At 47.5% G+C, this 24,017-nt stretch overlaps 2 protein-coding genes across 2 annotated transcripts; both read right to left on the reverse strand.

The window, feature by feature from the left end:
- Positions 1-207: 207 nt before the first annotated feature.
- Positions 208-22,433, reverse strand: LOC116990228 (E3 ubiquitin-protein ligase TRIM39-like). The gene is made up of 4 exons (XM_033047775.1): positions 22,378-22,433; positions 13,041-13,063; positions 12,828-12,943; positions 208-823 (listed from the first exon to the last, which is right to left on the reverse strand). The coding sequence occupies exons 3-4, from the start codon at positions 12,865-12,867 to the stop codon at positions 291-293; spliced, it is 573 nt and encodes a 190-aa protein (XP_032903666.1). The 5' UTR covers positions 12,868-12,943; positions 13,041-13,063; positions 22,378-22,433; the 3' UTR covers positions 208-290.
- Positions 22,434-22,874: 441 nt separating this feature from the next.
- On the reverse strand, positions 22,875-23,602 carry LOC116990229 (E3 ubiquitin-protein ligase TRIM17-like). The gene is made up of 2 exons (XM_033047776.1): positions 23,036-23,602; positions 22,875-22,946 (listed from the first exon to the last, which is right to left on the reverse strand). Exons 1-2 carry the CDS (start codon positions 23,252-23,254, stop codon positions 22,875-22,877), a joined length of 291 nt encoding a protein of 96 aa, XP_032903667.1. The 5' UTR covers positions 23,255-23,602.
- Between the last annotated feature and the right edge of the window lie 415 nt (positions 23,603-24,017).

Genomic DNA, 24,017 nt, shown 5'->3' on the forward strand with positions numbered 1-24,017 from the left:
GATTGTTTCAATCTTTATATTTTCACAAAAGTAATTTCTGTTCCGTTACCGGACGCGGTTAACGCGTTAAAATGAACGGATCGACATTTAGCTCTGATTTCAGTTGCTGTTTATTTCATTCTTCCCACATTTACATTCCCCCTGGTTTTATTTCCGCGCTCACTGGGGTTTCACGACGTGGAATTTGGGGATTAAATGGGAGCCGTTCAGCGCCGACCTGTTGTCCAACGGGTTTCTGCCCCACAGCCCCTGAGCCCCGCTCCTGACGCCGGTCCCGGGACCCGACCCTTTTACACACCCGGAGCGGAACCGGAGCAGATTCTCATCCACAGGTCTTCTTCCCAAGTCGCGAAGAAAGGATAAAGTTTCTCTGTGAATTTATTCCCATTAAAGGTGTGGAGATGGGACTTGGTGTCCGCGTCGTAAAATGAAACTGTCCCGGACTCGTAACTGAGATAAACTCCCACCCTCCCGGGGATGGGGCGGGCGGGAAGAGTGGATGGAGGGTCGGTATCTGCATCAAACACGTCCTCATCTTGGTCGATGCTCCAGACTCCAGTCTCTGGGGTCAGGTCGCCCTCACCATTCCTCTCCACAGACTCTGCGGCGACTCCCAGACACCAGCCCCATATCTCCGCCACCTCGACCTCCCAGTAATGTCTCCCCGATGTGAATCCCTCCGATCCCAGCACACACAGCCTGCCTGTAAACCTCTTCCCGTTGTCGGGGAGACTCCTCTCGGTCCCGGTACATCTCACACTTTTCCGATCCTCAGAGACCTCGAGCTCCGGATGTGCTGTTTCCACATCCAGGGTGACGGAGACTGGGGGGAGAAGCAGAGAATCAGAGAGTCCCCGGGGGTCGGGAGGGGAGACTCGGGCAGCGCGGCCCCGGGACCGGGGTAGAAGCCGCTCGGCCTCAGGCTCAGGCGGGCGAACAACTGAAACCTTGCCCGGGGTTTCACCCACAACAACACCGGATGGAAAACAGACTCCTCTCCGGGAATGGAGAGAAGAATTTCGTGAGGTTGTGCGGGTGGACGGGGTGGATGATTGCAAAGATTGGGGAGGATGGCGAGATTGCGGTGGGGATGGAGGAATGATAAGGGCTATTCACATATGGAGGCAGATCGGAGCAGGAGGATACTGAGGTGATTGAAAATAGACAATAGACAATAGGTGCAGGAGGAGGCCATTCGGTCCCTCGAGCCAGCACCGCCATTCAATGTGATAATGGCCGATCATCCCCAATCAGTACCCCGTTCCCGCCTCCTCCACATATCCCCTGACTCCTCTATCTTAAAGAGCCCGGTCAAGCTCTCTCTTGAAAATATCCAGAGAACCGGCCTCCAGAGAATTCCACAGACTCACAACTATCTGTGAGACAATGTGTTTCCTCGTCTCCGTTCTAAATGGCTGACCCCTTATTATTAAACGGTGGCCCCTGCTTCTGGACTCCCCCAACATCGGGAACATGTTTCCTTATTCTAGCATGTTCAAACCCTATTTTTAAGAGCCATATCCAGCTCCCTCTTGAAAGCAACCCGAGAGCCTGCATCCACCTGAGGCAGATAATTCCACAGACTCACCACTCTCTCTATATGTTTCAATAAGATTCCATCTCATCCTTCTAAGCTCCATAATATACATGTGCATCCGCTCCATTCTCTCAGCATATGACAGTCTCGCCATCCCGGGAATTAACCTTGTGAACCTAGGATGCACTCCCTCAATAGCAAGAATGTCCTTCCTCAAAATAGGGGACCAAAACTGCACATAAAAGACATAGAAACATAGAAAATAGGTGCCTTCGAGCCTGCACCGCCATTCAATATGATCATGACTGATCATCCAACTCAGTATCCTGTACCTGCCTTCTCTGCATACCCCCTGACCCCTTTAGACACAAGGGCCACATCTAACTCCCTCTTAAATATAGCCAATGAACTGGCATCAACTACATTATTCGGCAGAGATTTCCACAGATTCACCACTCTCTGTGTGAAAAATGTTTTTCTCATCTCAAGGACCCCCAATGGTAATTTGGTAATGTGAGGTTGTGAAAGAGGAGGTAGAGGTGTGGGGTGGAGTCGCCACGATCATAGAGAATGGGGGGAGACATGAGGGGCCAGATGACCTGCCCCTGTTTCTTTGAGTGGAGGGTGACAGTGAGGGAGGGGTGGCATGGACCATGGAAGGAAGCAGAGGTTGAATGATCGGGTGTTAGACAGAATGGATGGGGTCGTGTGGTTGAGGGTCGCTGAAAGAGAGTGGATTCACGGGTGGATTTAATGGGTGTGTACAATCAAGAACACACTGATCTCATTGTGAACCAATATATGAAATTCACTGAGGGACTTGACAATGTTCCGCATGTAAGGCTGGTCCAGAAAGTGAAGGCAGGTGGGATCCAAGGCAAGCTGGTGAAATGGATCCAAAATTGGCTTGGTGGTTGGAGGTAGAAGGTAGCGGTAGAGGGATGATTTTTCTGCTTGGTGGTCTGTGACTGGTGGAGTGCAGCAGAGATCGGTGCTGCAACCTTTGCTGTTGATGTTATATGTTCATGGCTCGGATCTGAATGTAGGAGGTGTGATTAGTAAGTCTGTGGAGGACGCAACAATTGTGGATAGCGGGGAAGGTTGTCAAAGTCTGCAGCAGGATATCAGGTAGATTATCAAAACCTGATTCGCATGCAGGGATATCAGATCAAGAGAGTGCAGGTTTATCTTTAGAGCAAGGAATTTTAAAGTATATCTGAGATTTACCTTTTCTTTACACTAATAGCGGGTGATATCTGGAACATTCTACAGAGGAGGTGGTGGAGTGCGATATAATAGTAAGATTAAACGAGAACTTACCAGTTTGAAGTTTGATCTGTATTTTATGAGGAGTTACGATGAGGGATTACGTGAAGAACCCGTTCAGCACGCATGCGCTATATACTTCAAAGCAGCGGTGTGGAATCACAGATAGACACAGTTATTGAAGTAAACATAGTAAAGATAAGGAGACATCAGTTTATGAACTTGACCCATATTATTGAGGGTGGGAGCGGAGGGCTGTAAAATACAAATCAAACTTCAAACTGGTAAGTTCTCGTTTAATCTTACTATTTTACTTCGGAGTCACGTGAATGATTCCGTGAAGATTTCAAAGCTCTGTGATTTCAAACCGTGTAACAGTTATTACTACATCACTGCCGAAGTCTTTGAGGGAGGAAGTGGGTTATCGTAATCAACCAATGAATCTGTTTGTAGAAAAACACAATGGTATGTTTTAACAATAACAACAAAGAAATTAAATTGCTCCCCTGGGCTTAAATTAAACATTTGCAGTCTGTAAAATCTTTCCTGCAAATAAAACAGGTTTTGCCAACGGCTTATTATAAAATTTCTGAACGGTCTTTCCCCCCACCATCCTGCTGTAGCCAGGATGTGGTTTATAGGCACGTCCATTCTTTTAGCCGTCGACGTGGATGCTGCCCTGGTGGAATGAACTTTGTACATGTTAGTTTTTATCCCAGCTGCTTTTAGCACCTGCTTGAGCCATCCTGAAATGGCTCGTCACCCGACCATAAGGTTTTTTTATGACTGACCCACAAGGCCTTTCATCTCCCTCGAATATTTTGGTTGTGTCTATGTAGGATAATAGGGTCATGGCACATAATCGTGTTTCTGGCGGGTAAGCCCGGAATTCCACGACTGGATTAGGTGTTCATGGTCTGCTCTGTTTGATCATTCCCTGGACAACGACAGAGATCTGATCTGGAGCTGTGAGCATGGTGTCCAGTCGCCATAGGTGTAGTGACTGGACCCTCAGCTACAAGTGCCATCAACATGAGTGTTTTGAGCATAGATATTTCAAGGTTGAGAGATCTGGCTGGTGGCCATCCCCTGAGGTATGTCAGGACCACACTGACATCCCATATATGGGTGTACCTTGGTCTAGGGGTTTAGAGTTGTAAATACCCTTCATTAGTTTGACCACCAGCGGGTGGGACCCCATGGCCTGTTGTCCTGAAGCTGGTTTTGAAATAGACAGGCAGGGCAATTCTAGCTGTGTTGATGGCTCTGTAGCTGAAGTCGTTCATCGTGATGAAAGTTCACCAGGAATTCCAGTACGTTGGTAACTGTAGCAGTTGAATAGGTGGTCCCTGTATCCAAGCAGTACTTCTCCCATTTTTTGATGCTGGACAAGTGCTGTTTTTCAGTGGATGTTCGGAGGGATGCTGACATGGTGTCGACGGTTTGTTATTATAATCCCAGTCCCAGAAGTGGTTTGTGCAGAATCTGCAACCCAGGAGTTTGATTTTTTCATGACACGGGTGGCTTGTGCCCGACACTGGGTTTTAACAACTCTGGGTCACTGGGGAATACCATCGGAGTTTCAACAACCATGTCATGGAGTTTTGGGAACCATGGCTGTGTAGCCCAGTCGGGTACTATCAAAATATCTGAAGCAGAGTCCATTGGTACTGTGCGTAGTCCCCGACTGATGAGGCAGAAGGGAGGAAATGCATAGAATAAGAATTTCCCCAATCCAGCGCGAACGCCTCTACCGCTGCTGCCTCAGGGTCTGGTTCCCAAGCGACTTACATAGGTACCTGGTGATTTAGCCTCGATGCAAATAAATCGATATCTGGCGTGCCATATTGCTTGATACCTTTTGTGAAATTTTGTTTTTGGGATTTAACATCCATTCGATGTTGTCATTAAATTTACATGACCTGGTGTTTGCCACTGTATTTAGCTTACCTGGCAGGTAAGTTACTGATAGCCAAATATGTCTTTGGACACACCATTGCCAAATTGTGTTGACCAACTTGTCGCATGATACCGATTTTATGCCGCCCATATGGTTAATGTAGGCCACCACCGTAGTATTATCTATGTATAACCATACATGCAAGTGATGCTTATTTATGCATATGCTGTTAAACCATAAAAGTCACCCAACATCTGTAGTTAATTAATGCCCAGTGTAAGTGGTAACGATGAATCTGGGTTAGTCCATCTACTACTTATGCTGGATATAGAGTTAGTTGCTCCCCAGTCTTGAGCACTGGCATCTGTTTGGATAACTGACGTAGGGTTAGTGATGATAATAGGCTGAAACTATGCCAAACGTTTTTTGCCCACCACTGTAGTTCTGATATTACTTCAGTGGGTAACTTCATGAAACGATCATAATGACCTGTATGTCGTTTTTGGTACAAAGGTCCGAATTATGTAGCCGGAAATGCAGCTACCGTGTTCCTAATTACTCTGTTACTTGTCGAGTAGTTGGTAGTTTGTTGACCATTAAATTGTTGCATGATTGTGCCAATTCAACTATGTTGTCTCTTGGCAATATTAGTCACGTAGACTGAACTAATTATGAAGCCCAAGTAGTCCATGATAGAGGATGGCTTCAACTTCGATTTATCTGGATATAAGACAACCCCAGGGTTTCGAATAATTGTTTGGTAGCTAAACAGCTCACATAGTCAATTTCATGGTCTTGCCTACCATTTAGGATATCATCAAGATATGCCATGACAATATGTTTTTGTCTTCTGAATATTGCCAGAGCTGGTTTTAGTGTCTGGGTGACACTCTTGGGCTGATGTGAGCCCATTGGGTAACGCTTTAAACTGCTATAGCTGCCCATCCAGGTAAATCTCAGGTATCTGCGATGATCCTAGTGAATGGTACTAAATAGTAAACGTCTTTAAGATGAATGCTTGCCATAAAGTATCCTTTGGAATTTAGTTGTTTGGCAGTAACAACCGGTTCCATTTTGAAATGTATATACTTAACAAACAGATTTAGTGAAGTTAAGTCAATGATGATGCGACATCCACCATCTTTTTTGGGTTTAGTGAATATATTTGATACGAATTGCAAGGGTTCAGGTTTTCCCATGATACCCTTTGTAATTATTCTCACCAGTTCAGCTTGTCCCTCTTGTTTCTTTAACGGAGAGGGGAAAAATACCCTCTGGGGTGAATGTTGACCCGGTGGCAATCTTTCTAGTATGAATTGTATTCACTAATGCCATTGAGTATATACTGATCACTCGTGATAGACTCCCATGTGGTAGTGTTACTCTATATACAGGTAGGAACCAGACCCATCTACCTCCATGGTTATGGGTATTCTTCTGTTTCCTGCCGGTCCAACTAGTGTTGCACGCCGTCTGACGTGGCGGTGACGTTGGGGGGTGGCACATTTTCCATGGGGTCCGTTCTGGGCCCTGGTCTAAAGAAGACTTTCGGTGATAGATGCGGACCCCGAGCTTTCATCAGTCCGATATGGTAGACGTTGACTGATGCACGCGATGGGGTGCTGCTGCGTAGGGATTACTGTTTTTAGTTACTCGTCCCGGCCCTGCCCTCATGAGCCGAAAGTTTTGTAAAACCTCTTGCATGTCCTTCATTAGCATGGGTAGAGGATTGGCTAACAAATAGGAAGCAGAGAGTGGGGATAAATGGTTCATACTCGGGATGGCAACCGGTAACTAGCGGGGTTCCGCAAGGGTCGGTGCTGGGACCCCAGTTGTTCACAATTTATATAAATGATTTGGAGGAGGGAACCAAGTGTAATATATCAAAATTTGCGGACGATACAAAAATGGGAGGAAAAGTAGGGGATGAGGAGGATAGGAAGAGTCTGCAAAAGGATATAGATAAGCTAGGTGAGTGGGCAACAACTTGGCAGATGAAATTTAATACTAATAAATGTGAAGTCATTCACTTTGGGAAAAAAAATGATAGGGCAAGTTATTTTCTAAATGAGGAGGAGCTGCGTTGTAATGCAACGCAAAGGGATCTAGGGGTAGTAGTACATGAATCACTAAAAGTTAGTATGCAGGTGCAGCAAGCAATCAGGAAGGCCAATGGAGTTTTGGCCTTTATTGCTAGGGGGATTGAGTATAAAAACACGGAGGTCTTGCTGCAGCTGTACACAGTATTAGTGAGACCACATTTGGAATACTGTGTACAGTTCTGGGGTCCATACTTAAGAAAGGATGTACTAGCCCTGGAGGCAGTGCAGCGAAGGTTTACAAGATTAATTCCTGCAATGAGGGGATTGACATATGAGGAAAGGTTAAGTAGGCTGGAACTCTACTCTTTGGAGTTTAGAAGAATGAGAGGCGATCTCATTGAAACATATAAGATCGTGAGGGGCCTTGATCGGGTGGATGCACCGAGGATGTTCCCAATGATCGGGGAAACTAGAACTAGGGGACATAGTTGCAGAATAAGGGGGGGGCTCTTTTAAAACTGAGATGAGGAAGAACTTCTTCACCCAGAGGGTGGTTAATTTATGGAATTCACTGCCCCAGGGAGCAGTGGAAGCAGAAACGTTAAATATATTTAAGTCTAAAATAGATGGTTTTTTAGCTGCCAAGGGGATAAGGGGCTACGGGGAGAGGGCAGGGATATGGACCTAGGTATGGTTAGTATAGTAAGACCTGAGTGATCTCCTGGACAAGTGTCGATCGCCTGGATTGGGGTCGGAGAGGAATTTCCCGGATTTTTTTCCCGAATTGGACCTGGGTTTTTATCCGTTTTTTTGCCTCCCCCAGGAGATCACGCGGTTCTTGGGGTGGAGAGGGGTGATAGCGGTATAAAGGGGAGGGTAGTGTCTTGTGTTCTGTGTCTTGTGTCTACTGTTTGTGGGTAAGTGTGTCTGTTTAGTGTTCAGCCATGAGCGAATGGCGGTGCGGGCTCGACGGACCTGGTGGTCTACTCTCGCACCTACTTTCTATGTTTCTATGTTTCTATGTTTCATATGCTTTGTGAGTTTTTTCCACAAAGAGCAGTGGGTCTGGCTCAGGGGCTGGGGTATGCACAACCCCGCAATGTAGGATTTTATGGCAGGTGTTATGACTTGTTTACGAAGGTTGTGGTCATCTCCGTATTTGTCCATGGAACGAGGAGAAAAAACGATGTGATGGCTGTCGTCAGGCTTTTAACGGCCTCCTGCACGTGGGGTTTCCACGTAGCTGTCCACCACACCTAGCAACTCTTCCTGTTCCTGCACCCCTTGTATACTCCCGAGATCTTCAGCCATTGCCCCTGTTCTTGACCAGCCCAGTCCTGGTCACCAAAGCTATCCTCTGGAAAGGAGGAAGCAATGGACAGTGCACAAGGCACTGTGGAGGGAGTGCCTGACCCCCCTCTGCGAGAGCGCCCCTCCTGGGGTGCACTTCGCTGGAGCTCCTGCTCCAAGAGCCGCTCCAAGCGGCTCACGCGGCTGTCTCTCCCCCGCCTGGGTGGAGAGACGACCCCGTCCGATAAGTCGGAGCCACCGGCCGGACGCCTCTTCCATGGCTTGTACATCCAGCCCGCTGCTCAGGCGCTAGCGGGGCTGGGCTCGGTCGCGGTGTCGGGGTAGCGGACCGCCCGATAAGCGGTCCTACCGCCTTGTTGCTGCCCCCGTGCGGGTGGAAAGACGTCACGTCCGATAAGTCGCAGCCACCGGCCGGACGCCTCCGTGCCGTTACTTCCAGCCCGCTGGTTAGGCGCTAGCGGGGCTGGGCTCGGGGCGGTGTCGGGATAGCGGGGCGCTGGGTTAGCGGTCCTACTACCTTGTTGCTGCTCCCGCGATGGAAAACGCTCCTCCGTGGAGTCGAGCGGGGACAGGTCTGTTCTGTTGCTGCCCCACCCCCCCCCCCGCCCTGAAGGAAGGCTCCTCCGTGGAGTCGAGCGGGTTACAGGTCTTTTCCGTTGTTGCCCCCCCCCCCCCAGATGGACGCTCCTCGTGGAGTCGAGCGGGGGACAGGTTTGTTGCAGAGCTTTTCTTCTCTGCCGGACAGCAGAAGGCTCCCTGTGAAAGAAAACTGACGTCAGCTTACCTGGCGGTTCGTTCTTTCACCTCCATAGCGGGAGAGCCCGACTCCCGCTGTGCCGCTGTTGCTCTGCTGGACGTAATGTCGCGCATACGTGCTGAACGGGTTCTTCACGGAATCACTCACGTGACTCCGAAGTAAAATCACCATATTTGAGGCACTATATGTGAGGTGCAGGAGAATAGCGATGTAACGTGGGCAAATGGATTAGTATAGTTGGGGAAAAGGTGGACACAGACATGATGGGACATTATGTGCCCTTGGACAACAGTGAACACAATATGGTGGAATTCTGCATTAGGATGGAGAGTGACACGATTAATTCAGAGACTAGGGTCCTGAAGTTGAATAAAGGATACTTTGAAGGTATGAGACGGGAATTGGCTAGGATAGACTAGCAAAATATATTAAAGGGTTGACAGTGAAGACCGCATGGATGAACTCCATAAATTGTTTTCCTTGTGTGGCGGAAAAAAAACTGGGAAGTCGGATGATGAAGAAGGATAGTGTTAAATCCAAGGAGAGGCATATAAATAGCTAGAAGAAGCGGTCAACCAAAGGACTGGGGGAAATTTAAAACTCAACAGAGATCAAAGGATTTAATTAAGAAGGTGGAAAAGAGCATAACATATCTTTAGTTATCTAAAAAGGAAAAGATTAGTGAAAACGAATGTAGGTCCATTACAGTCAGAGACAGGTGGGAAACACGGAAATAGCACAAGAGTTAAACGAGTACTTCGGTTCTGTCTTTACTAAGGAAGCTTCAAACAATCTCCCGGATATACTCGGGGACCGAGGATCTAGTGGGAGGGAGGAACTGAAGGAAATCTGCATTAGTCAGATAAAGGTGTTTGGTAAACTGTTGGGACTGAAGGAGAAATGGTCTGCATCCCAGAGTAGAAATTGTGGGAGCATTGGTGATCATTTTCCAATGTTTTCTCGGCTCTGGATCAGTTCCTGTGGACTGGAGGGTAGCCAATCTTAAACTCCACTGTTTAAGAAAGGAGGGCGAGAGAAATCGGGGAATTATAGACTCCAGCATCGCTCGTGGGGAGTATGCTGGAGTCGATTATTGAAGATGTTATAGCAGCGCATTTGGAAAGCAGTGACAGGATCGGTGAAAGTCAGCATGGATTTATGAAGGGGAAATCATGCTTGACTAATCTTGGAATTTTTTGAGGATGTAATAAGTACAATGTTGCCTGGGTTTCAGCAACTACGTTACAGAGAAAGGTTGAATAAGTTAGGCATTAATTCTTTGGAGCGCAGAAGGTTAATGGGGGACTTGATAGAGGTCTTTAAAATGATGAGAGGGATAGACAGAGTTGTCGTGGATAAGCTTTTCCCATTGAATTTCCCCCAAATTCGTTTTTTTTAGTTTTTAGTGAGTCCTGTTTTTTTTGTTTGTAGGGGATATGGTCTTTTAATGTGGGGGGGGGGGGTAGGTGTTACTTTATTTATAGGTCCCTACCTGGTCGGTGTGGCAGCCTTTTTTCCGGGCTGCCCGTCGACCCGTCCTCGTGGCCTACCAGCGGGCTTGGAGCGCCGTTTCTTGGCGGGAACCACCCAGCACCTCGGCCTGGGTGGCGGCACAGCGCTGGAGCGCTGGAGCGGGCGATGCCTTGCCTGGGTCGCCGCGCTGGAGCTCTGGCGAGCTGGACCGCCGTGAGCAACATCTCCGGGCTGCGGGTTTGCGGAGCGGAGAGGCGGCGTGCGGAGAGACGGCGTGCGTAGAGGCGGCAAGGCGGCAGTGCGGAGAGCGGGCGCCGACTTTTTCATCTGGAGCCTGGGAGCGCCAAACCGGCGCGGCCTTGTCGGCTTCTGCAGCCGCGGGCTCCAACCAAGAAGCGGCCGTTCCAAGTGGCCCAGCCGCCGAAAGGACTCTCCCGACGCCGGGGCAAGACCACCCGGTGAGAACGGCCAGGGACATCGGGCCTCCGTACAGGCAATTGCGGTGGCCTCAATAGGCCTGACTTTGGGGTGATCATGGGGTGGGGACTGGACATTGTGCCTTCCTCCACAGTGCTATCCACTGTGGGGGGATGATTTTTTTGTCTAATTGTAGTCCTGTAGGTCTGTGTCCAAGATGGCTGCCGTGAAGAGAGAGTGGACGCTGGCGCGCTTTGGCTGCCGCTGCTCTCTCTTCACACTGTGTTTTTGATTTTCTGTTTTTGGATTGAATTCTGTTTTTAATTTGTGTCACTGTGATGTCTTTAATTACTTGTTTTATTCCGATTATATGTTTTTATTCCGATTACTATGTAAGGTGTCCTTGAGATGTATGAAAGGCGCCCATTAAATAAAATTTATTATTATTATTATTATTATTGAGATTAGGGAAGATTCAAACAAGAGGACATGACTGGAGAATTAAGGGACAACATTTTAGGGGTTACTTGAGAGGGAACTTCTTTACTCAGAGAGTGGTAGCATGCAGGTAGCAAGCAGGCAGTGAAGAAAGCCAATGACATGTTGGCCTTCATTGCGATAGAATTTGAATTTAGGAGCAAGGAGGTCCTACTGCAGTTGTACTGGTGAGACCGCACATCGAGTATTGTGTGCAATTTTGGTCTCCTAACTTGAGGAGGGACATTATTGCTACTTATGGAATGCAGAGTATGTTCATCAGGTAAATTTTCAAGATGGTTGGGCTGACATATGAAAGAATGGGTCGACTGGGCTTTTATTCGCTGGAATTTAGAAGGATGAGAGAGGATCTATTAGAAACATATACAGTTCTTAGAGGTTTGGACAGGGTAGATGCTGGAAAAATGGTCCCGATGTTGGGGGATTCCAGAGCCAGGGGTCACGGTTTAAGAAAAAGGGAGTAGGCCATTTAAGACTGAGATGTGGAAAAACTTTTTCAGCCAGAGAGTTGTGAATCTGTGGAATTCTCTGCCGCAGAAGGCAGTGGAGGCCAATTCGCTGGATGTTTTCAAGAGCATTAGATTTTTCTCTGAGGGCTAAGGGAATTAAGGGACATGCGAAAAAAGCCGGAATGCGTACTGATTTTGGATGATCAACCATGAACATGTTGAAGGGCCGAATGGCCTACTCCTGCACCTATTTTCTATGTTTCAATGAAAGGGGAAAGATCCTCACTGCATCCAGCCCACTGAGCCCTGTAAGAACTTTGTGTTTCGCTGTGATCTCCTCCAATACACCCGAACTCTCGAGTATACAGGCCTCATCTACTCAATCTCACCCCGCACAGCAAATTCATTGTTCCATGGACAAGTATTGTCAATCTTTGCCACATTCCCGCTGTGTAAAATTTATCATTCGGTAGGTAAGGAAAAAATTAAAGAACACAAGAAAATAGCAGGAGGAGTAAGCTCCACTCCTCAGGCCGGCTTTGCCAATCAATGTGATCATGACTGATCTAAGGTGGCATCAATTCCTGTTCTATGTGAGTTATCTATAACTGCCAATTTCTCGATTCTTCAAATATCCATTTGTATCCACTTTGCCTATTGCCAACAATCTGACCTATCACTACCTCCTGGGGCTGAACATTACAGATGTTCACTGCTGTTTATGTTACATTTTTATGGCTTGTATGTGAACGTGGGAAGTATGATTGGCAATTTGAGAGCAGCAACGTCTATGGTTGGCTGATCTGGAAGGTTGGATCATATGGAATCCAGGGTAGTTAGCCAGTGGGTAAACATGTGGCCTAAAGCTGGAAGATTGAGGGCGGAGGTCGAGATTGTTTTTCAGACTGGAGGCCTGTCACAAGTGATGGCTCCAATGTACAATGCTGCTGACTCCAGATATCGTGGAGAGTGAAGAAGGTTGTCTAAGATTAAACTGATCCTGATGAACTGGGCCAACGGACTGAGGAATGGAAGATGCAGTTTTCTAAAGTTCACAGGAGAGAGACAGCTGCCATAAGGGGTGTTAGAGGCAAATACAATATCTATCGGCAATGTTTGCATGTGTGTTACTAAAAGGCGTTATAAACAAGTAGAGAGGAAACTGGACAGGTTTTACCTCGCTTAATGCCAGATGTTTCTCTCCACAGCGTGTTCATCAAAAAGTGGTGATCAAATGTTTCAATCGGCAAGGCAGCGTCTGTCACTGAGAGTGCTTTATCTTCATCAATAACCCTGCAAACATTTAGCAGCTGGTTATAAACTGAGCCTCAACCATTTTTTGAACGGTTCCACACAAACATGCAGTGTTTCAGTGAAGAGCATGTCTTACCTCTTCTTCCCACCAGCTTCCTCCTGCAAGAAATAAAACACAAATCTTGAGTAGACTGAGTCGGGACATCCACATCCCGACAGCAGGAGTTTCACACAAATTACAACAAGCCCCAGAAATGTTCCATTGCCCAACATTTATTGTCATTGTCACAGAGACAGAAATTGGATATTGCCGTCGAGATTCTACAAATGTATTAACTGCAAAATAATAACTAGGGGAGAGACTAGGTCCCTTTAAGAGCAAAAGGATAATTTAGGACAGAATAGGTCCCCTTAAGTGCTGGCTTAAGGGGGTTAAGGGGGATAAATTACAGGGGTTGATTAAATGTATAGAAACATAGAAAATAGGTGCAGGAGGAAACCATTCGGCCCTTCGGGCCTGCGCCGCCATTCAATATGATCATGGCTGATCATCCAAACTCATATCCTACACCTGCCTTCTCTCCAAACCCCCTGATCCCTTTAGCCACAAGGGCCACATCTAACTCCTTCCTAAATATAGCCAATGAACTGGCCTCAACTAACTTCTGTGCCAGAGAGTTCCACAGATTTACCACTCTCTGTGTGAAAAATGTTTTTCTCACCTCGGTCGTAAAGGATTTCCCCTGTATCCTTAAACTGTGACCCCTTGTCCTGGACTTCCCCAACATCGGGAACAATCTTCTTGCATCTAGCCTGTCCAACCCCTTAAGAATTGTGTAAGTTTCTATAAGAGCACCCCTCAATCTTCTAAATTCTAGCGAGTACAAGCCGAGTCTATCCAGTCTTTCTTCATATGAAAGTCCTGACATCCCAGAAATCAGTCTGGTGAACCTTCTCTGTACTCCCTCTATGGCAAGAATGTCTTTCCTCAGACTTGGAGACCAAAACTGTACGCAATACTCCAGGTGTGGTCTCACCAAAACTGACTTCAACAGATCTGTTTAACGCTACAAATTTTTTTCCCACTAAAGAGGAACATACGACAAATTTTCCACGTGATCTTTTCGGGGGAATATCAAACAGCCACGAACTCAGTGACAAGATCACAGTAACTCATCCCAAAGAGACTGCAGGCAGTGCAGAGATCCCACAGATTATGCAGGAGGACATTTAGTTTGGGAACAACAGCAGCACAGCTCTGGAACAGATGGAACATTTGCCCAGTTCTGAATTACAGGCAAATGCAGCATTTATTTCTGAAATGTCACCCACCATTTTGTGACTGTGCGCTTTCACTTCACCAAACTGTTGTGTAACCCCTCACCTTCAGAAACAACAGACTGTCTTTTTGATCCAGCTGTTGCTGCAACTTTAAGAGTTCCTCCTGAATGGAACTTAAATTCTCTTGAATCTTTCGAAGATTTTTCTCCATTGTATTTCGAATCTTCTTCTCTTCCTCCCGGATATCTGCCAGTGTGCGCTGCTCTTTCTCAGTGAGAATCTGGTGCAGTTCAGCGAACTGGGATGTGATTTTGGACTGAAGGTTGTGTGACTGTTCCTGTGAAATGAAAGGTGAAGAACAACATATAATGTCACTGGTTGTGTTTCCTCAAGACTTTGACCGTGACATTTGCCCGGTGCATTTTTTTACTTGCGTTAGCAATTCAATAGTTTGTCGATCCCGCTCACCAGAACCAGGCGACAGCATCACTACTTGTGTCACTGCGCTGCCCTATTATTACACGCGTCACAGGGATCAAATCTACACAAGATCAGGAAATCGAAACTGGAAAGCCTCACCAGAACTCCAGAAATCTTCTGTTTCTGTTGCTGCTCCATTCGCTGGATCCCTGATTGCTTTTTTGTGAGAGACTGTATGGAAGATTTCACCTGATCCTGGGATTGTGTTTGAAAATCAGAGAATTAAATTGTTGAACAATAAAGAGGGAATTAAAATGATGTGATTAAATTCAGTTTGCATTTACCTTGTATATTTGAACGGCTTCTTTAACCGGCATGAAGTTGTGAGACTTGTGTTCCCGCGCATCTCGACAAACCAGGCAGATCAGCTTCTTGTCAGTTTCACAAAACAGCTTCAGTTCTTCCTGATGTTCCTCGCACTGAAGTTTACTTTCCTTCTCTGTCTGATTCAGGCTCAGTGTTCGAGCTTTCTCAGACAGTCTAACCAAGGCCCGATTCACCCTGAGGGTGCGGTCTGTAAACTGCTCTCGACATTCCGGGCAGGAGTTTATCTCCTCCCTGTCCCAACTCTGTGTGATACAGGAGCGGCAGAAGTTGTGCCCGCATTCCAGTGTCACCGGATCGGTGAAGAAATCCAGGCAGATGGGACAAACTACCTCCTCGGTTAAACTCGCGAACCTGTCTTTCGCAGCCATATTAAGTCCGCCCCTCTGTTAAGTCCTCCACTTCCTGGTTCAAAGTGTTTTCCACTGCGCGCGCTGCCGTCTCGGGGGAATTAATGTTATTGGGCTGCAAGTGTTCAATGTTCAGTGTCCTGGCCACTCCCAACTAATTACACGAGGGAGGAGACAGTTAGACATTAAACCGGCCTGAATATAGACGAAAGCGCAGAATTTGGGTGGATGCAGTCTCTTGTCCAGAGTGTGGGAATCGAGGACCAGATAAAGGTTCAAAGTGAAGGGAAAAAGGTTGCTAAGAATCCGAGCGGTAACGTTTTCACACAAAGGATGTTGGGTATATGGAACAGGCTGCCAGAGGAGGTATGTGTCGGAAGGAACTGTAGATGCTGGTTTGAGCCGAAGATAGGCACAAACAGCTGGAGTAACTCAGCGGGACGCAGCATCTCTGGAGAGAATGAAAGGGTGACGTTTGCGGTCGAGATCCTTCTTCAGATAGACGCCACAGCAGGTAGTTGAGGCTGGAACTATCCCATCGTTAAAAAAAATGTTTAATTGATAGGACAGGTTTGGGAGGATATGTACCAAGCGCAGGCAGGTGGGAATGGTGTAGCTGGGACATGTTGGCAGGTGTGGGCAAGTTGAGCCGAAGGGCCTGTTTCCACACTGTATCATTCTGTGACTATAGACTGACACTACGTGCTGGAGTAACTCAGCGGGGCATAGAAACCATATAACAACAATTACAGCACGGAAACAGGCCATCTCGGACAACTTTTTACCATGAGTCCCACCTGCCTGCACTCATACCATAACCCTCCATTCCCTTCTCATCCATATGCCTATCCAATTTATTTTTAAATGATACCAACGAAGCTGCCTCCACCACTTCCACTGGAAGCTCATTCCACACCGCTACCACTCTCTGAGTAAAGAAGTTCCCCCTCATGTTACCCCTAAACTTCTGTCCCTTAATTCTGAAGTCATGTCCTCTTGTTTGAATCTTCCCTATTCTCAAAGGGAAAAGCTGATCCACATCAACTCTGTCTATCCCTCTCATCATTTTAAAGACCTCTATCAAGTCCTCCCTTAACCTTCTGCGCTCCATAAGTCCCCCCTCCCCCACCACCCATCATAATCCTTCCTACACATTTTTTGACTTCATTGTCGAAATCAAACGCTGGTTGGGCGACGACCTGCGATTGCTCCATGCGACCACCCTGAACTTCTCGTTGCCTCTCACTGTAATCATCAATCCTACTCCCACACCGACTTATTGGTCCTCTATAACTCTGTAAAGATAGGGGATATATCATAATGTTGTATAGGAAGGAACTGCAGATGCGGGTTAAAACCAAAGATAGACACAAAATGCTGGAGTAACTCAGCGGGACAGGCAGCATCTCTGAAGAGAAGCAATGAGGGACGTTTCCCTAAGATTCTTAGAAAATAAAAGTTTAGTGGCAGGTCCACTAAGTGTTTCATTTAACATTGAGAACAATTTAAACTCTTTTTTTTAAGTTGTCAGTGAGACTTAAGAGACTGTGGAGCTTCTTGAGAGGTTGGAGTTAGGCGGCGGGCGCTAGGACCCGGGTGAGCACAGGGCTGGTCGCGGGAGCGAGCGCGGCTGGTCGGCTCCCATTGAAGCGGACGGTGGTGCGCGGGCACGGGGGAGACGCAGCGCTGGGACTGGGTAGGTCGGACGGCCGCGGGGTCCGCTCGCTCGCTCGCTCACCGGAGACCAAAGTGAAGGCGGAGCGGGCAGCGGCAGCTTAGCGCAGCAATATAGCATACCCAGCGCCTTGTGGACGAGTCTGTCTGTCTGTCTGTCTGTCTGGTCTGTCTGTCGATCTGTCTGTCTGTATGTCGATCTGTCTGTCTGTCTGTCGATCTGTCTGTCTGTCTGATTGTCTGTCTGTCTGTCTGTCTCCCGAGGGGAGGGGAGAGGGGCTGTGGGGGCGGGGGATCTGGGCTGTGAAACTTGCCAGCAGCCGCCGAGAGGGTCCTGAGCGAGGGCAAGTGGGGAAGGTCTACAGACTAGCAAGGACATGCAGATAGGCGAGCTGTACTTCACAAGTCGCCGATTGTTTTCTAAGGGCACACATGAAGCTGCCGGCGCAGCAGGCGGCACAGACAGCGGTGGGAGAGAGAGTGGCGAGGGGGAGAAAGAGAGTGGCGAGGATTAGAGAGCGGGGAGAGAGAGAGCGGGGAGGACAATGACATTTTTGCTTGCTGCAGCACAACAGAATATGTAAACATAATACAGAACAGGAGACAAAAGTTCAGTGTGTCTATAGAACATAGATCACATATATACACAATAAATAAACAGATACAGTGCAATAGGCTGTTATAATTCAGAGTTTGTTTGAGGTTGAGTTAAATAGCCCGATGGCCGTGGGGATGTAGCTATTCGTGAATCTGGACGTTACAGATTTCAGGCTCCTGTAACTTCTATCTGATGGCAGTGGTGAAATGAGTGTGAGGCCAGGATCGTGTGGGTCTTTGATGATGCTGCCAGCCTTTTTGAGGCAGCGACTGCGGTAGATCCCCTCGATGGTGGGGAGGTCAGAGCCGGTGATGGACTGGGCAGTGGTCACAACTTTTTCCAGTCTTTTCCGCTCCTGGCCAGTTCTCCCACTCGCCTTACGGTCTCCGCCTACATTCTCTCTTTGGCCCGCCCCTGACATCAGTCTGAAGAAGGGTCTCGACCCGAAACGTCACCCATTCCTTCTCTCCATAGATGCTGCCTGCCCCGCTTAGTTACTCCAGCATTTCGTGTCTCCCCTCAACCTTTCCTCCCTCTCAGCTACAAAACATCACAGGACCCCTCTTGCAGCGCGATAGGTTTAGTTTCTAGTTGTGATTTGCACTAGTGTTTAGTTCCTGCACAACCATTTGTGTAACTGAAATATCATTGATGTTCTCGTGTGTGGCTTTGAGTATCTGTTGCCCGTGAATCTAGTGCAAGCGAGATTTCCATTGTCCTGAACTTCGCCGTACTGGTGCAGAGATCCCGCTCAGACTTTCCTGTTCGATGGCTGAGAATTGCAGAGCCATGAAGTGATGGATGCAACGTGGAAACAAACCATTCGGCTCAACTTGCCCACACTGGCCAACATGTCCCAGCTACAGTAGTCCCACCTAGTTCATATCCCTCCAAACTTGCCCTGGTGAGACCACACCTGGAGTATTGTGTGCAGTTTTGATCCCCTCATTGGAGGAAGGACATTCTTGCTATTGAGGGAGTGCAGCGTAGGTTCACAAGGTTAATTCCCGGGATGGCGGGACTGTCATGTGCTGAGAGAATGGAACTGCTGGGTTTGTAAACTCTGGCGTTTAGAAGGATGAGAGGGTTTATTTTTGAAACGTATACGTTTATTCAGAGTTTGGACACGCCAGAGGCAGGAAACATGTTCCCGATGTGGGGGTGTCCAGAACCAGGGGCCACACACAGTTTAAGAATAAGGGGTAAGCCATTTAGGACGGAGATGAGAAAAAACGTTTTCACACAGAGAGTTATGAGTCTGTGGAATTCTCTGCCGCAGAGGGTGATGGAGGCCGGTGTTCTGGATACTTTCAAGAGAGAGGAGATAGGGCTCTTAAAGATAGCGGAGTCAGGGGATATGTGGAGAAGGCAGGAACTGGGTACTAATTATGGATGATCAGTCATGGTCACATTGAATGGCTCGAAGGGCCGAAGGGCCTACTCCTGCACCTATTGTCTATTGTCTATCTATGTATCAGTCTAATCTTTGGGATAGTCTCAGCCTCAACTACCTCCTCTGGCAGCTTGTTGCATACACCCACCACCATTTGTGTGAAAATTCTTATAAAATCTTTCCCCCTTCACCTTAAACCTTTGTCCTCTGGTCCTCGATTCACCTACTGTGGGCACGAGACTCTGCACCTACCCGATCTATTCCTCTGATGATTTTATACACATCTATAAGATCACCCCTCTTCCTCCTGCGCTCCAAGGAATAGAGTCCCAGCCTACTCAACCTCTCCATATTGCTCAGTGGCTCTAGTTTTGGCAACGTGCTCGTAAATCTAGAGAGAGAAATGGGGACAATGAATCTCGGATCAAGACAAGGAGCAGACAGAGGGAGAAACAGGAGGGAAGGATACATGAGAATCCCAGAGAGACACAGTTCACTGTTTATTTCACTCTTCCCACATTTACATTCCCCTGGTTTTATTTCCGCGCACACTGGGGTTTGTTTCACGATGCGGAATTTGGGGATTAAATGGGACCCGTCGTTCAGCGCCGACCGACCTGTTGTCCACCGGGTTTCTATCCCACGGCCACTGAGCCCCGCTCCTGACGCCTGTCCCGGGACCCGACCCTTTTACACACCCGGAGCGGAACCGGAGCAGATTCTCAGCCACTGGTTTCATCAGAAGTCCAGAAGAGAGGATAAAGTTTCTCAGTTAATTTATTCCCAGTGAAGGTGTGGAGATGGGACTTGGTGTCCGCGTCGTAAAATGAAACTGTCCCGGAATCGTAACTGAGATAAATTCACACCCTCCCGGGGAGACGGGATCGAGGGGAGGTGAGTACATCAAACTCGTCACCCCACTGCCTGATGCTCCAGACTCCAGTCTCCGGGGCCAGTGTGACCGGTCCCTTCCTCTCCACAGACTCTGCGGCGACTCCCAGAATCCACCACTCACTCCCCGCAACCTCCACCTCCCAGTAATGTCTCCCCGATGTGAATCCCTCCGATCCCAGCACACACTCCCAGCCTGTAAACATTTTCCCGGTGTCAGAGAGACTCCTCCGGGCCCGGGTCCATCTCACCCTCTTCCGATCCTCAGACACCTCGAGCCGCGCATGCGCTGTTTCCACACCCAGGGTGACGGAGACTGGGGGGAGAAGCAGAGAATCAGAGAGTCCCCGGGGGTCGGGGGGCGACTCGGGCACAGGCGGACGGACAACTGAAACCTTGCCCGGGGTTTCACCCACAATCACATCGGGTGGACAACAGACATCACTAACGTGTTTTTAGCCAGGGGTGGAGAGGGAAATTTCGTGAGGCGAGGAAGGATGTACGGGGAGGACGAGTGCGGAGAGTGAGGAGGATTGCGGTGGGGATGGAGGAATGATGCGGAATATTCACATGTGGAGGCAGATCGGATCAAGAGGATATTGAGGTGAGTGACAATAGACAATATACATTAGGTGCAGGAGTAGGCCATTCGCCCCCATCGAGCCAGCACCGCCATTCAATATGATCAAGGCTGATCATCCCCAATCAGTACCCCGTTCCTGCCTTCTCCCCATATCCCCTGATTCCGCTATCTTTAAGAGCTCCATCTAGCTCTCTCACGAAAGCATCCAGAGAACCGGCCTCCACCGCCAACTGAGGAAGTGCATTCCACAAAATCACAACTCTCCGTGAGAAAAAGTGTTTCCTCGTCTCCGTTTTAAATGGCTTACCCCTTATACTTAAATTGTGGCCCCTGGTTCTGGACTCCCCAACATCGGGAACATGTTCCCTGCCTGTAGCGTGTCCAAACCTTTAATAATCTTATATGTTTCAATAAGATACCCTCTCATCCTTATAAACTCCAGAGTATACAAGCCCAGCCGCTCCATTCTATCAACATATGACAGTCCCACCATCTCGGGAATTAACATAGAAACATAGAAACATAGAAATTAGGTGCAGGAGTAGGCCATTCGGCCCTTCGAGCCTGCACCGCCATTCAATATGATCATGGCTGATCATCCAACTCAGTATGGCAGATGTTTCTCTCCACAGCGTGTTCATCAAAAAGTGGTGATCGAATTTTTCAATCGGCAAGGCAGCGTCTGCCACTGAGATTGCTTTATCTTCATCACTAACCCTGCAAATATTTAGCAGCTGGTTATCAAGTGAGCTCAACAATTTTTTTGAGCTGATCTACACAAACGTGCAGTGTTTCAGTCAAGAGCATGTCCTATCTCCTCTTCCCACCAGTTTCCTCCTGCAAGAAATGAAACACAAATCTTGAGTAGACTGACACGGGACATCCACATCCCGACAGCAGAGGTTTCACACAAATTACAACAAGCCCCAGGGATGTTCCATTGCCCAACATTTATTGTCATTGTCACAGGGACAATGCAATTGGATATTGCCGTCGAGATTCTACAAGTGTATTAACAGCAAAATAATAACTAGGGGGAGACTAGGTCCCTTTAAGAGCAAAAGGATAATTTAGGATAGAATATGTCCCCTTAAGTGCTGGCGACCTTAAAGCATGTTAACGAGGATTAATCACAAGGGTTGATTAAGTGCATAGAAACATAGAAACATAGAGAATAGGTGGAGGAGAAGGCCATTCGGCACTTCGAGCCTGCTCCGCCATTCAATATGATCATGACTGATCATCCAACTCAGTATCCTGTACCTGCCTTCTCTCCATACCCCCTGATCCATCTAGCCACAAGGGCCACATCTAACTCCCTCTTAAATATAGCCAATGAACTGGCCTCAACTACCTTCTGTGGCAGAGAGTTCCAGAGATTCACCACTCTCTGTGTGAAAAATGTTTTTCTCATCTCGGTCCTAAAGGATTTCCGCTTTATCCTTCTCTGTTCTCCCTCTATGGCAAGAATGTATTTCCTCAGGCTTGGATACCAAAATTTAGCGCAATACTCCAGCTGTGGTCTCACCAATGCTGACTTCAACAGATCGGTTTGACGCCACAAATTTATTTCCCACCAAAGAGGAACATACGACAAACTTTCCACGTGATATTTTCTTTCCTGGAGATTTTCCATATTTTCGGGGAATATCAAACAGCCACTAACTCAGTGACAAGATCACAATAATTCATCCCAAGGAAACTGCAGGCAGTTTAGAGATCCCACAGATTATGCAGGAGGACATTTAGTTTGGGAACAACAGCAGCACAGCTCTGGAACAGACGGAAAATTTACCCTGTTCTGAATTACTGGCAAATGCAGCATTTATTTCTGAAATGTCACCCACCATTTTGTGACTGTGCGCTTTCACTTCACCAAACTGTTGTGTACCCCCTCACCTTCAGAAACACCAGACTGTCTTTTTGATCCAGCTGTTGCTGCAACTTTAAGAGTTCCTCCTGAATGGAACTTAAATTGACTTGAATCTTTCCAAGATTTTTCTCCATTGTATTTAGAATTTTCTTCTCTTCCTCCCGGATATCTGCCAGTGCGCGCTGCTCTTTCTCAGTGAGAATCTGGTGCAGTTCAGCAAACTGGGATGTGATTTTGGATTGAAGGTTGTGTGACTGTTTCTGTGAAATGAAATAAGAACAATATATAATGTCACTGATTGTGTTTCCTCACGACTTTGACCGTGACATTTGTCCTGTGCATTTTTTTACTTGTGTTGGCAATTCAATAGTTTATCGAACCCGTTCACCAGAACTAGGAGACAGCAGCACTACTTGTGTCACTGCGCTGCCCTATTATTACACGCATCACAGCGATCAAATCTACACAAGATCAGGAAATCGAAACTTAAAAGCCTCACCAGAACTCCAGAAATCTTCTGTTTCTATTGCTGCTCCATTCGCTGGATCCCTGATTTCTCTTTTGTGAGAGATTCGAAAGAAGATTTCATCTGATCCTGGAATTGTGTTTGAAAATCAGATTATTAAATTGTTGAACATTAAAGAAGGAATTAAAATGATGTGATTAAATTCAGTTTGCATTTACCTTGTATATTTGAACAGCTTCTTTAACCGGCATGAAGCGGTGATCTCTGTGTTCCCGCGCATCTCGACAAACCAGGCAGATCAGTTTCTTTTCCGTTTCACAAAACAACTTCAGTTCTTCCTGATGTTCCTCGCACTGAAGTTTACTTTCCTCCTCTGTCCGATTCAGGCTCAGTGTTCGAGCTTTCTCAGACAGTCTCCCCAAGGCCCGATTCACCATGAGGGTACGGTCTGTAAACTGCTCTCTACATTCCGGACAGGAGTTTCTCTCATCCCTGTCCCAACTTTGTGTGATACAGGGCGGCAGAAGTTGTACTCCAGTGACACCGGATCGGTGAAGAAATCCAGACAGATGGGACAAACTGCCTCCTCGGTTAAACTCACGACCTGGTCTTTCGAAGCCATTTTAACCTCCTCTTCCTGGTTCAAAACGCATTCCCTTTCGCGCAACTGCTGAACCCCTGCAGTATCGCGAGTGTCTATTGCAACCGCTGCCGTCTCGGGGAATGAATGTTAACTTGCTGCTAGTGTTCAATGTGAAGATTTCCTGGCGGCTTCCAACTAATCTCACACGAGGGAAGGATCCGTCAGATATTAAACAGCCTTGAATAGTTCTTGCGGCAGTCGAAGGGAGAACAGATAGCTGCAAAGAGAGCAGGAAAGATTTACGAGGATGTTGCCAGGACTCGAGGTCATGAGCGAAAGGGAGAAGTTGGGCAGGGTAGGAGTTTATTCCTTGGAGCGCAGGAGGCTGCAGGGTAATCTGATAGTATACGGGGTATACGATCACGAGGGAAATAGCTGGGGTGAATGCACCCCAGTCTTTTTACCCAGACATTTAGGGGAATCAAGGACCACATGAATTATGTTTAAGTTGAGAGGGGAAGGATTTACTAGATATCCGAGAGGCAACTTTTCACATCGAAGGTGGAGGGTATAGGAAACAAACAACTAGAGGAGGTAGACGAGGTCAGATATAACTG

Source organism: Amblyraja radiata, chromosome 30 (genome assembly GCF_010909765.2).
Source record: "Amblyraja radiata isolate CabotCenter1 chromosome 30, sAmbRad1.1.pri, whole genome shotgun sequence".
Classification (NCBI taxonomy): Eukaryota; Metazoa; Chordata; class Chondrichthyes; order Rajiformes; family Rajidae; genus Amblyraja; species Amblyraja radiata.